We start from the raw sequence: 13,431 nt of genomic DNA on the forward strand, positions 1-13,431 counted from the left end.
TGTCACGGAGGGGGTGCACAATGTGAGGTATGTGCAGAGCCACTGACCCAGGTGTGATGTCAAGCAGACATCAACTACATCATACCTGGCATCACTTCACACAGTGCTCTGTTCGCTATGTGCTTAATTTATTCAGTTGCTCATGTTGGTTGCATTGTGTTTTGCTTCGTGCTCATTTCTATGCAGTGTTCAGATACTCTGCTCCCCTGCAGACTGACCTGGATGTTGATTTTTGTTCCCTCTTCCCTAAGTTCAGCTCCTTGGCTTGTAGTTGAATCACCACCAACTATTAAGTTATATTCTGTGTTGACAGCGACAGTTCCACAGCATTTTCATATCTGTGCAGATACAAAACCTAAGGTTCTGACTAACCAGCAATAATGTGTCTCAGGTGCAAGTTCTGAACTTATTTTGAAGTTTTTTTTTTTTTTTTCTCAAGATCATTACTGGTCATGAGACATGGTGCTGTGGTTATGACTACAAAACCATACGACAATTGACCACATTGATGACATACATGTGCTGAAGTAAGATAAAGAGAAGAAATAAATTTTAATCTCAAGTTTATTAAAAATAGAACAGTGAAATTACTTGAACTGATCACAGACCAAAACCACTCTTGGGAAGGACACACTACTCATCTGGGCAGCAAACTAGCTGATGAATTTTTTTATTGTATAAACTACTTAACTACCCCAGTTTTGACCAGGTAATCAGTGTCTGCACAACTTGTCTGGCATAGTAGTAATATATTACATACACAAATCTTTGCATTAATTGTCTACCTATTAGTGAAAACCCTATCAAAATCCCTAAAAGCAAGGCAGGGAATTTAATTTAGAATATGTATGGATTAAGAAACAATGCGAACAAATAGTTGTTACTAGATTCATACTCTGCTTTCTTCCATTCTCATCTGCAGTAGGGAATATTGCTTTGGGGAGATTCCCCATGAACTAAGATTTATTTTTAGATGGCAGAAGAAATCAACCTCACATAATTTAGGATTAGCACCTTGAGAGACCTGTTCAAACAACTTTCGATGTCCTGGCATAATGACAGTACCTAGCCTGTACATTTACAAGGTAGTGCTCAATTTCTATTACAGGCTTCTAGGGGTTGTGGAGGGGGCTTAGTAGAGAAGGTTTTGATGAGGAATCCATGTTCAGAAATGTACCGATGGATGTAAAATAAGTCTGAAGGTCAGATAACTTTCAAATCTTGTGCTTCACAGTACACACATGGTGGAGGCAATGAGCTCTGACTTTTGTTCTCTTTAGGGGCCCATGTCATGGGCAATGTTTCGAGTACTTGTCCATGGGTTCTCTTCTATGTGATGAAGGATGTCCTCATCAAAGCTGAGATTCCAACACATCCACAAAACACCACAGGCAACCCTCCTACCTGCAAATGTACCAGTTTCTCACAGCCACTGTTATAGTGGGAGGAAAATGGTATGTGTTATAATTACAACAGAGACTGATGATGGTGCCCTCTTCTCTGTTTGTGTATATATCATGAGTCAGTAAATCTAAGAGTGATCTGATCTTCAAACTTATTTTGTATAGGTACATTTCTGGGCATGGATTCCTCATCAAAATTTTATCTACTGAGTCGTCTTTATAATCCCTAGAAGCCTGTAATAGGAACAGCAAAATACCCTGTACAAATGTGTAACATGTGCCAGAGAAACCTGGAAAAAATCAACATGAGATGTAAACACGTATGTACATAATACTGGACACAGTCACTTGTGGGCTTTGTCTTCCTATAGTTCATAATAACTGTAAGTACATAAGCATAGCATTTTTTAAGTAAATTATCATACTGAGCTTTTACACTACCAATAAATAAATAAATATAAAAGTGTGTTACAAAATTTGGTAAAACAGTGTATTCTATTCAACTGAAGAACTCCTTGAAAATAATCATTATAATATACTACCGACCCAGCCTGGCTTCACATGCATACCACTGAGTAACTAGATAGCACTAAGTATCTATGGCTGGATGAATTGTGTGGCACAGCAATAATCTTTTTATAGCCACTGCATGGAATTATTAATAATGTTTAGAGAGCAACATTTAGCAAGTGAAAAAAATCACTTCCGTATAACTTCAACAATGTAAGCTGCGCATGGCAGCAAAGTTCTCAGGAAGCACGTATGTCCCGTGTTCCATATTTAATTGGCATTTGGACTGACATCTCATGGGAACGATGGGAGTTGCGAGCTATTACACCACTTGGGAAACCATGACTCTGTCTTATCTGTTACTGAAAACCGTATCAAAGTCCCTAAAGCAGTTTGTGAGATTAGCCTACACATACGGACAGGAAAAAGCAGTGGGAGCCTTTAATTTATAAAATGCATAGAAAAAGATATGTATACATGTATAGAATGTGGTAATAATAGTTTTGTGTCACTCAATGGTCACTAGTGTAAGTCTTTCAATCAGATGCCAGTTCACATGTGTACTGAAAAATACTGTCTTCATCCACAAAGATGTGTGGGCAGCATAAAAGAGTAAAAACCCCAGAATGGATGTAAGAAGCCTACTCGCTTATTCACATCTAACATGGTCAAGTTTCTCTCTAAAACCAGCTGTGTTAATATAACTATGGTGATCAGATCAATGTTTATGCTGCATACATTAGAGAGGGCATCTTACTCCCAAGGAACATGCATCCGAAAACTAAAGATGAAACAGTGTGCCTACCAGTACATGAGTTATGAAAAGCAACTCACTTGACATTAAAATTCTTCACACTCAGTTCTAATAGATATGGAAAGGATTATAAAGGCTACACTGCCTTCATAGAAGTGAAAAGTTTATTGTCTCTATTACAAGCCACGGTACATTCCTTATGTTTCTAAGCACACTGATGCTCCCTCTTATTTTAGCTTGTCTTTTACCTTTCTGAGGTAACCATTGCTTCTACCGATCTTTGCAGCACAGGCTGTTGCTGCTCAATCAAGAGCATCTATTTGATGTTCACTACTCCTTGCAGTGGCGACACATTCGTTCTTAGACTTGCTTCTAATATCGATGAGTCCTGAATCCTGTGGATGAACACTAACACTTAACGGATTTATCGAACTTCCCACGGCAAGCATCCATGTATCGTCCTACCATGTCTGACGTCAAGTCATGACTCCCCACTACTCCTTGCCTTCCACACTGCCCATAATGATTGGTGCCAAACCGAGCAGCTTGATCATTGGGGGTTCACCTGCCAACAGTGCTGCTGCGCTAGGCTGCTACATGTAAGGTACACATATCGATACACAAGGTGTAACTATATCTGTAATCTTACATGGAAAATGACAATAAACCACACAAACATGACAATGGTATCTAAGAACGAATGCGTCGCCACTGCAAGGAGCAGTGAACATCAAATAGATGCTCTTGATTGAGAAGCAACAGCCTGTGCTGCAAGTTCTGCCATTCATTGGTAGATGCCAATGGCATTGTTTTCTAAGTGGCAGTTGACTTTGGTACATCACAGTTATGTCAATTTGTGCAAAACACTTTTGAATTATACACACAAACCTTCCTTGTAAATCAATCTAGCTATAAATAAAAACCGTTATCAAAATCCCTACAGTAGATCCTGAAATCAGCAGCAACATACAGACAGAAGCAAGCAGGGGACTTCAATTTAGATGTGTGTGGAGATGTTTTTCCTAAGTAATAAAGAAGACCTTGTAGTTCTAAAACAAATTATTTTTTCTATGACCATATATGTAAATTGATTATATATGAAAGTTAACTCTACTGTAAGCTTTGATGGATACAATTGTATGAAATATACTAAAATGAATACAGGATTTGATTAACAATAATAATAATAATAATAATAATAATAATAATAATAACCCCCGTGGAGGCCCGGGAAAAGAATAGGCCTCCGGTATGTTCTGCCAGTCGTAAAAGGCGACGAAAAGAACAAACCACTAATAGGGCTAACCCCCCTTTTAGTGTGATTACTTGGTTCAGGACAGAACTAAAGAAGCCTCGGACAAGCGCCGTCATGGTCGGGGACGACGCTTGAACCCTATGCCCGCCCACAATGGTAACGACACTGCTAGCACAATGGAAAATGATTTAAATCCAAATAGAGGTGTTTTGCAGGATATGCTTCCTGCAACCACCCTAGAAGGAAAACAAAGACAGAGGATGAGATGGTCAGATGAAGTTAATCGACACCTCATGTTCTGTTATTACCAAGCAACAAACCTAGGAACCAACACAACTGGATACAGATCACAAGTACACACAACATTTATTACCAGATACCCAGAATTAAAATTTTTAACAGAACAACGACTAGCTGATCAGATCCGTGTAATAATCAAAAATAACAGGATACCCCAGTCAGAATTAGAAAACATCAAACAACAAGTACAACAAATACTAGAACAAAATAATGTGCAATCAGAAGAAGAAGAAGAAAATACAGTAATGGACTCAAACATCCCAGAGCAAACAAACAAAGAACAACACACATCAATTAAACAATCAGAGGGAAACGACATCTCAAGACAGCCACCAGAACAAGCACAAATAGAACACGAAGTGACACACATGTTAGATATAGAAGAGAAATTTCAGCTGACATATATAGAATACAAAGACACAAACACAGACATTAGACCATTCTTGCATAGACCACCAAATAACCCACAAGTCGAAACAACAATAACAACTATCAACACAATCATACACAACAAAATAAATGAAAATACAACAATGGAAGAGTTACAACTACTGGTTTATGTAGGAGCACTCACTACACTAAATATACACACTAGGCAGAGATCAGAACCAACCAACACACAGAAGAAACCCACAAAACCAGCATGGCAACACAGGCTACAGATCAGAATAGAAAAACTGAGAAAAGACATCGGACAGCTAACACAATTTATAAGAAATGAAATATCAGACAAAAAACGAAAAAGGTTAGGTAAAATCTCACAACAAGAAGCAATGGAGCAATTAGATGAAAAGAAGCAGAAGTTACAAGCATTGGCCAAACGACTTAGAAGATACAAAAAAAGTGAAAATAGAAGGAAACAAAACCAAACATTCAACACAAACCAAAAGAAATTTTACCAGACAATAGATAACACACACATTAAAATAGACAATCCACCAAACATAACAGACATGGAACACTTCTGGAGCAACATATGGTCAAACCCGGTACAACATAACAGGCATGCACGGTGGATACAAGCAGAAACAGACTCATACAAGATGATACCACAAATGCCTGAAGTGATAATTTTGCAACATGAAGTCACCCGAGCAATTAATTCTATGCACAATTGGAAAGCCCCTGGAAATGATAAAATAGCAAATTTCTGGCTAAAGAAGTTCACCTCAACACATTCACATCTAACTAAATTATTTAACAGTTACATTGCAGACCCATACACATTCCCTGATACACTTACACATGGAATAACCTATCTGAAACCTAAAGATCAAGCAGACACAGCAAACCCAGCTAAATATCGCCCCATAACATGCCTACCAACAATCTACAAAATATTAACTTCAGTCATTACACAGAAATTAATGACACATACAACACAGAACAAAATTATAAATGAAGAACAAAAAGGCTGTTGCAAAGGAGCACGAGGATGTAAAGAGCAACTGATAATAGATGCAGAGGTGACATATCAAGCTAAAACTAAACAAAGGTCACTACACTACGCATACATTGATTACCAAAAAGCTTTTGATAGTGTACCCCACTCATGGTTACTACAGATATTGGAAATATACAAAGTAGATCCTAAATTGATACAGTTCCTAAACATAGTTATGAAAAACTGGAAAACCACACTTAATATCCAAACAAACTCTAATAATATCACATCACAGTCAATACAGATTAAGCGTGGAATATACCAAGGAGACTCATTAAGTCCTTTCTGGTTCTGCCTTGCTCTGAACCCACTATCCAACATGCTAAACAATACAAATTATGGATACAATATTACTGGAACATACCCACACAAAATCACACATTTGCTATACATGGATGATCTAAAACTACTGGCAGCAACCAATCAACAACTCAACCAATTACTAAAGATAACAGAAGGATTCAGCAATGATATAAGTATGGCTTTTGGAACAGACAAATGTAAGAAAAATAGCATAGTCAAGGGAAAACACACTAAACAAGAAGATTACATATTGGATAACCACAGCGACTGCATAGAAGCGATGGAAGAAACGGATGCCTATAAATATCTAGGATACAGGCAAAAAATAGGAAAAGATAATACAAATATTAAAGAAGAACTAAAAGAAAAATATAGACAAAGACTAACAAAAATCCTGAAAACAGAACTGACAGCAAGAAACAAGACAAAAGCTATAAATACTTATGCCATACCAATATTGACCTACTCATTTGGAGTAGTGAAATGGAGTAACACAGACCTAGAAGCACTCAATACACTTACACGCTCACAATGCCACAAATATAGAATACATCACATACATTCAGCAACAGAAAGATTCACATTAAGCAGAAAGGAAGGAGGAAGGGGATTTATCGACATAAAAAACCTACATTATGGACAGGTAGACAATTTAAGAAAATTCTTTCTAGAACGAGCAGAAACTAGCAAAATACACAAGGCAATCACTCATATAAATACATCGGCTACACCACTGCAATTTCATAACCACTTCTACAACCCTTTAGATCACATAACATCAACAGATACGAAGAAAGCAAATTGGAAAAAGAAAACACTTCATGGCAAGCACCCATATCATCTAACACAGCCACACATCGATCAAGACGCATCCAACACATGGCTAAGAAAAGGCAATATATACAGTGAGACAGAAGGATTCATGATTGCAATACAGGATCAAACAATAAACACCAGGTATTTCAGCAAGCATATTATTAAAGATCCCAATACCACAACAGATAAATGCAGACTTTGTAAACAACAAATAGAAACAGTAGATCACATCACAAGCGGATGTACAATACTAGCAAATACAGAATACCCCAGAAGACATGACAATGTCGCAAAAATAATACATCAACAGCTTGCCTTACAACATAAACTTATAAAACAACACGTTCCTACATACAAGTATGCACCACAAAATGTACTGGAGAATGATGAATACAAATTATACTGGAACAGAACCATTATAACAGATAAAACAACGCCACATAACAAACCTGACATCATACTCACCAATAAAAAGAAGAAATTAACACAACTAATCGAAATATCCATACCCAATACAACAAATATACAAAAGAAAACAGGAGAAAAAATTGAAAAATACATCCAACTGGCTGAGGAAGTCAAAGACATGTGGCATCAGGATAAAGTTGACATCATACCAATTATACTATCAACTACAGGAGTCATACCACACAATATCCACCAATACATCAATGCAATACAGCTACATCCAAACATATATATACAATTACAGAAATCCGTAATTATTGATACATGTTCAATTACCCGAAAGTTCCTAAATGCAATATAACATGTACCGTACAGCAAAAAGGAAGTGACGCTTGATAAAGGTCCGCGTCACTCTATTCTTAACCAGACTTAAAAAAAAGTCTGAGAAAGTAAAGAAACAATAATAATAAAATGCCAGCCATCAGTTTCGATGAGAATAAAAATGCTTCCAACAATGGATTCACCAAATGGTGGACTTTACAATGTAGAGTACTTTGAAGGTTATAAGGTTTTTTGTAAAATTTGATTGATACATACAGCTTTTAACACTTATTTATGGTACCCCCTTGTACATGAAGCTCATGGAGTACTAAATTGTGTACAATACTTAAAGGGGAGTATTATAAGAAGATTTGAGTACCTTTACTGCTTCTGTGATTGTCTTCAATTCACTCTTGAAACGGACTCCCAGTTCCTTGTAATTAGGCTCAGCCTTTCTCACTACTCCATAGCCAGCCATATCAGTTGTCAAGGTCACGTGGCGAACATTGAGCTCCTCAGCAATGTACCTCCTCAGACGCATCAGATCTGTTATGCACTTTTCATCTGGGTGTATTATTATCATGCTAGGCAGTGGGTACTGCAAATGAAACAAGGCTATTCAAAACTTTCCACTAAAAAAATTACCTGTCAAATTTTGTGCCATACTTTACCTTCACTGGAACTGTCTTCCTATCACGTATTACACGGCCCAAGTCTATTACAGTTTGCATTCTTGCAACAGTTTTTTCTACATCACTATCAATGCAGGTTTCTCTGAAAAACAAAATGTTAAGTATTAACTGTGTTTCCCTCCACTAACAACATTATTACAGTAACCATTAACCACTTCTGTGAAGCATGTATAACAATTGTACTTCTATTACACTGGCATACACTTCATGCAAACGTCACCAGTCAGAGTCTGGATGATTAAAATTGGTTGCAGAGTGGCACCGTATTTGCGATAACTTTTACTCTCCATTGCAATTATGTGCTAAATGTTAAATGCAATGAAAAAATCCAGTCAAAATATAACGCAGCTTGTTTGATGCCAATGGAAAACTACAGGGTGTCCCAAATTTTAGGACGAAAATTATGAAGATTGTACATGATGCTTTTCATCATATCAAACACAGCTATTGTGGCAGTTGAGAAGACTGTCATGGTTAAAAGAGGGTTCATATTTAAACAGTACAAACTGTAGGAACTTTGCCACAACAGCACTGCACTAAATAATGCAGATGTATGTGTCCAAAATAATTCAGCCCTTTGTTTACAGTAAATGAGTAACTGCTACTCCACCAGTCCTCTCACATTATATTCTTCAGAAAGTGCATTTTGTGGACATGTTTATAGATATTTATTGATGAATATTTTCCCACATGATCCAAAGCCACCTCCCCAAATTCTATTTTATGAACGATTCTTTGTTGAGACTCTCGCCCAGCTTTCTGTGGCTTGAATGGCTCTATTTCTCAAGTTTCCATCTGTAAACTCATTCAGTTTTCAAGACACTACATCATGCTGCACCATACATTAAAATCATGTCTTGATGTCCCTGTAATGAGTGATGCTCTATTTTCTACAGATATGAACTGTAAACAAGAGTAAATTGCATTAAGGAAATGTCACAGAGAAATGCATATTGTCTTCTGAAGCAGCATCACCAATGCTGATATTGTTTATTATGAAAAATAAGCAATATGAAAATATACACTTCACACACATTGCTCATTTGAGACCTTGTACCTCTTGAAATTGCCCTTTTATGATCAGTGGTTTCTTAGCTCCCAATATATAGAATAGCTTCCTCTACAGACTGTACAAAGGTTTTTGACACTGTGCAGAAGGTGATTAAGTCAATACCATAGACAGACAGTGTCACAGAAGCCTATGAGCTGCAACAACCAAGGTGACTTCTCAGCAAGCAGAACAGATTCAGATGCACATATGAATTATGGTGTATTACGTTTCTGGATAACTGTAGTGTACGTAAAATATCAAACTAACAGTATGGATGACATAATAATAAGCATCCTTGGCATAGAGAAACAACTGAAACAGCTGAAACTAAGTAAGCTGCCAGGTCCGGATGAAATACCAATTCAGTTTCACAAAGAGTGCTCTACATCACTGGCCCCTTACTTAGTTTGCATTTCTTGCGAATCTTCACCGACGCAAAGTGCCAAGTGACTGGAAAAAGCACAGGTGACTCCTGTATATCAGAAGGGGAAAAGAACGGACCTGTTAAATTACAGAACAATATCCTTAACATGGGTTTGCTGCAGAATCCTAAAGCATATTATGAGTTTAAATATAATAAATTTCCTACAGACCAAAACGCTTATGTCCATGAATCAGCACCGTTATAGAAAGTACTGCTTGTGCAAAACCCAGCTTTCTCTTTTCTTACATGATATACTGCGAACTATGGATGAAGGGCAACAGGCAGATTCCACGTTTCTAGATTTCCAAAAAACATTTGAATTGGTAACCCACTGTAGACTGTTAACGAAGGTACAAGTGTATGGAATAGGTTCCCAGACATTTGACTGGCTCAAAGACTACTTCCGTAACTGAACCCAGTATGTTGTCCTCGTGGAGATGGGTAACATCAGGGGTGCCCTAAGGAACTGTGATAGGACCGTTGCTATTTTGTACATACATACAAGATCTGGCAGACAAGGTGCAGTTGTTCACTGATGATGATGTGGTGTAGAGGAAGGTGTAGAAGATCAGTAAATGTAGGATGATACAAGATGACCTACACAAAATTTCTAGTTCGTGTAGTGAATGGCAGCTGGCCCTAAATGTAGAACAATATAAATTAATGTGGATGAGTAGGAAAAACAAACCCTTAAGTTAGGATACAGCATTAGTAGCGTCCTGCTCGACATAGTCACATTGTTTAAATATCTGTCCGTAACATTGCAAAGAGATACGAAATGGAACGAACATGTGAGGATTGTCGTAGGGAAGGTGAATGGTCGACTTTGGTTTATTTGGAGAACTTTACGAAAGTGTGGTTCATCTGTAAAGAAGACCACATACAGGACCCTAGTGCAACGTATTCTTGAGTACTGCTCGAGTGTGTGGGATCTGCAGCAGGTCGGATTGAAAAAAGATATCGGAGCAGTTCAGAGGCCAGCTGCTAGATTTGTTAGCGTTAGGTTTGATCAGCATGCAAGCGTCGCAGATGTGATTCAGGAACTCAAGTGAGAATCCCTGGAGGGAAGAAGACGTTTGTTTCAAAGAACCCTACTGAGAAAGTTTAGAGAACTGGCATTTGAAGCCGATTGTAGAACAACCCTACAGCCACCAACATACATTTTACACAGAGACCACGAAGATAAGGTACTAGAAATTAGACCTCATATGGAGAAATATAGACAGTCATTTTTCCCTTGCTCTACCTATAAGTGGAACAGGAAAGGAAATGACTATTAGTGTTATAGCATACCCTCCGTCACACACTGTGCGATGGCTTTCAGAGTATGTATGTAGATGTAGGACATCTGCAGTGTGAGGAAGGCTGTAGGATACGCAACTGTGCACCAGATGTTCAGCCAGACTTCACCTCAAAAAGCTATCCCACCTTCTCCTAAACTACCTGCACAGTGGTATTTCCCTTACTATCCCTCTGCAGCGCCCTGAACAGCCACACCATCAACCACCACCACTCTCCTACAAACCGAGCTAGGCCAACCTCCTTAACATCAACTCCTTCACCACTGCCTCCCATACCAAGAATAACCCGTAATCCCACGAACCAGTTACAATGGTAAAGTGTCCTTAACCTCTCATCTAATGCACTATTCCCTCCTGAATTATCTGTTTTTTTTCTAAGGGCTTCACTTTTAGCCCTACACCTGCATTTGATCATGCTGCTTTGGTGAAGGACCTCCTTTCCTTCACACATAATATCCATTGGAAATATCACTTTGCAACCCAACCCCAAAACCTTTCGAACAGCAAACCTGACATTGAACCCTGCCTTGAACAGTTCATACCATGATCCCAACTTGATTCACCACCACTATCTCAAAATCATCCCTTAAAAGCCTTCCAAGAATTCCTCACATCCAGCATTGCCTCACAACCCTTCCTCAGGTCCCTACAAACATGACCCTAGCATGTCCTCTGCAGAACTCCAGGCTCTATATTCCCTAAAAGCTGATGACTCCATCATTATCCTCCCAGCAGACAAAGGACCTACCACTGTAGTAGTTGACCGAAAGGAGTATGTTAGTGAAGATCTACGCCAGCTGTCTGATGCCTCTACATACAGTGTCTGCCATCAAGATCCCATCCCTGTGATTCAAACTGACCTTTAATCCCTCCTTAAAACCTTAGGCCCCTCACAAGGACTAACACCTTAATCCACAGAACTTCTCACCCCCACCCCAACCATGCACCCCCACCTTTTACCTTCATCCTACGATCCACAAACCCAATCATCCTGGCCGTCCTACAGATGCTGGCTTCAAAGCACCCACCGAATGTATGTCTGCCTTAGTTGAGCAACACCTGCAACCCATAGTACAAAAACTCCCCTCCTACATCAAAGATACCAACCATTTCCTAGATCGTCTGAAATCCATGCCCGTCCCACTCCCACCACACACCTTGCTTGTCACCACTGATGCCACCTCCCTCTATACAAATATTCTCCACGTACATGGTCTGTCTGCTGCTGCTGAACATTTCCTCAGTCAGTACCTACCTGATTCCAAACCTATCACATCCTTCTTACTCACCTTAATCAACTTTATACTTACCAACAACTACTTCACCTTTGAGGGGCAGACATACAAACAGATCAGGGGTACGGCCATGGGAACCAAGATGGTTCCTTCCTATGCCAATCTTTTCATGAGTCACTTGGAAAGGCTTTCCTGGGATCCATAAGTGTTCAGCCCCTGATTTGGTTTAGATACATTGATGACATATTTACCATATGGACTCATGGTGAGGCTGACCTGGAATCTCTGAATACCTTCTCCCATTTAAATTTCACATGGTCCTATTCCAAATCCCATGCCACTTGCCTCGATCTCATACACTTTCCTTGGTCTCATACTCAATGAAGGCCAGCTACACACTTCTGTCCACATTAAACCTACCAACAAAGAACAATACTTACATTTTGACAGTTGTTATCCTTTCCATGTCAAACGTTCCCTCCCATACAGCCTTGACATCTGAGGCAAACATATTTGCTTGGATGCAAACTCTTTACAGCAATACACCACCACTCTCACCTCAGCCTTCACTGCATGTAATTACCCCACCAGCCTAGTTAAAAAAGCAGATCTCCCGGGCCATCACATTCAATCCTGGTACTGCTGATCCCACCACAAAACAGCTTCGGAGCACACCATTGGTGACACAGTATTATCCTGGTCTGGAATGTGTTAATCAGCTACTTCGACAGGGCCATGACTTCCTAAAATTATGCCCTGAAATGAGATCCATTCTGTCTAAAATTTTGCACACCACACCACTCCAATCTCCGCAATATTCTTATCAGACCCTATGCTCCTTCTGCATCCATCTCCCTACCCCATGGCTCCTAACCCTGTGACAGTCCCTGCTGCAAGACGTGCCCTATGCACCCTCCTACCTATAATAGCCCTGTAATTGGCAAAACTTATACTATCAAAGGGAGAGCCCCCTGCGAAATGACACGTCATATACCAGCCATTATGTAAACACTGTACAGCCTTCAACATCGGCTTGACTACCACCAAATTATCAGTTAGGGTGAATGAGGATAGGCGGAGGGTATATATTGGCAACTCGTAATATCCTGTTGCAGAGTATGCCCTATAACATGACATTTGTTACCTCAGCACCTGTTTCACCACACACGCCATCTGGATTCTTTCCCCAGACACCAGTTTCTCAGAACTCCGCA

General features: G+C 39.2%; 1 protein-coding gene across 2 annotated transcripts in view; it reads right to left on the bottom strand.

Annotated features, from left to right (window-relative positions):
- The window catches only part of LOC126249019 (isoleucine--tRNA ligase, cytoplasmic), a 181,021-nt gene that overhangs the window by 57,807 nt on the left and 109,783 nt on the right, over positions 1 to 13,431 (bottom strand). For both annotated transcript variants that reach the window (XM_049950620.1, XM_049950619.1), the window contains 2 exons: positions 8,186 to 8,288; positions 7,894 to 8,112 (listed from right to left, as the gene is read on the bottom strand). In XM_049950620.1, the coding sequence (XP_049806577.1) occupies positions 7,894 to 8,112; positions 8,186 to 8,288 (322 nt within the window). The remainder of the gene's footprint in view (positions 1 to 7,893; positions 8,113 to 8,185; positions 8,289 to 13,431) is intronic.

This window comes from Schistocerca nitens, chromosome 3 (assembly GCF_023898315.1).
Source record: "Schistocerca nitens isolate TAMUIC-IGC-003100 chromosome 3, iqSchNite1.1, whole genome shotgun sequence".
NCBI classification, from domain to species: Eukaryota; Metazoa; Arthropoda; class Insecta; order Orthoptera; family Acrididae; genus Schistocerca; species Schistocerca nitens.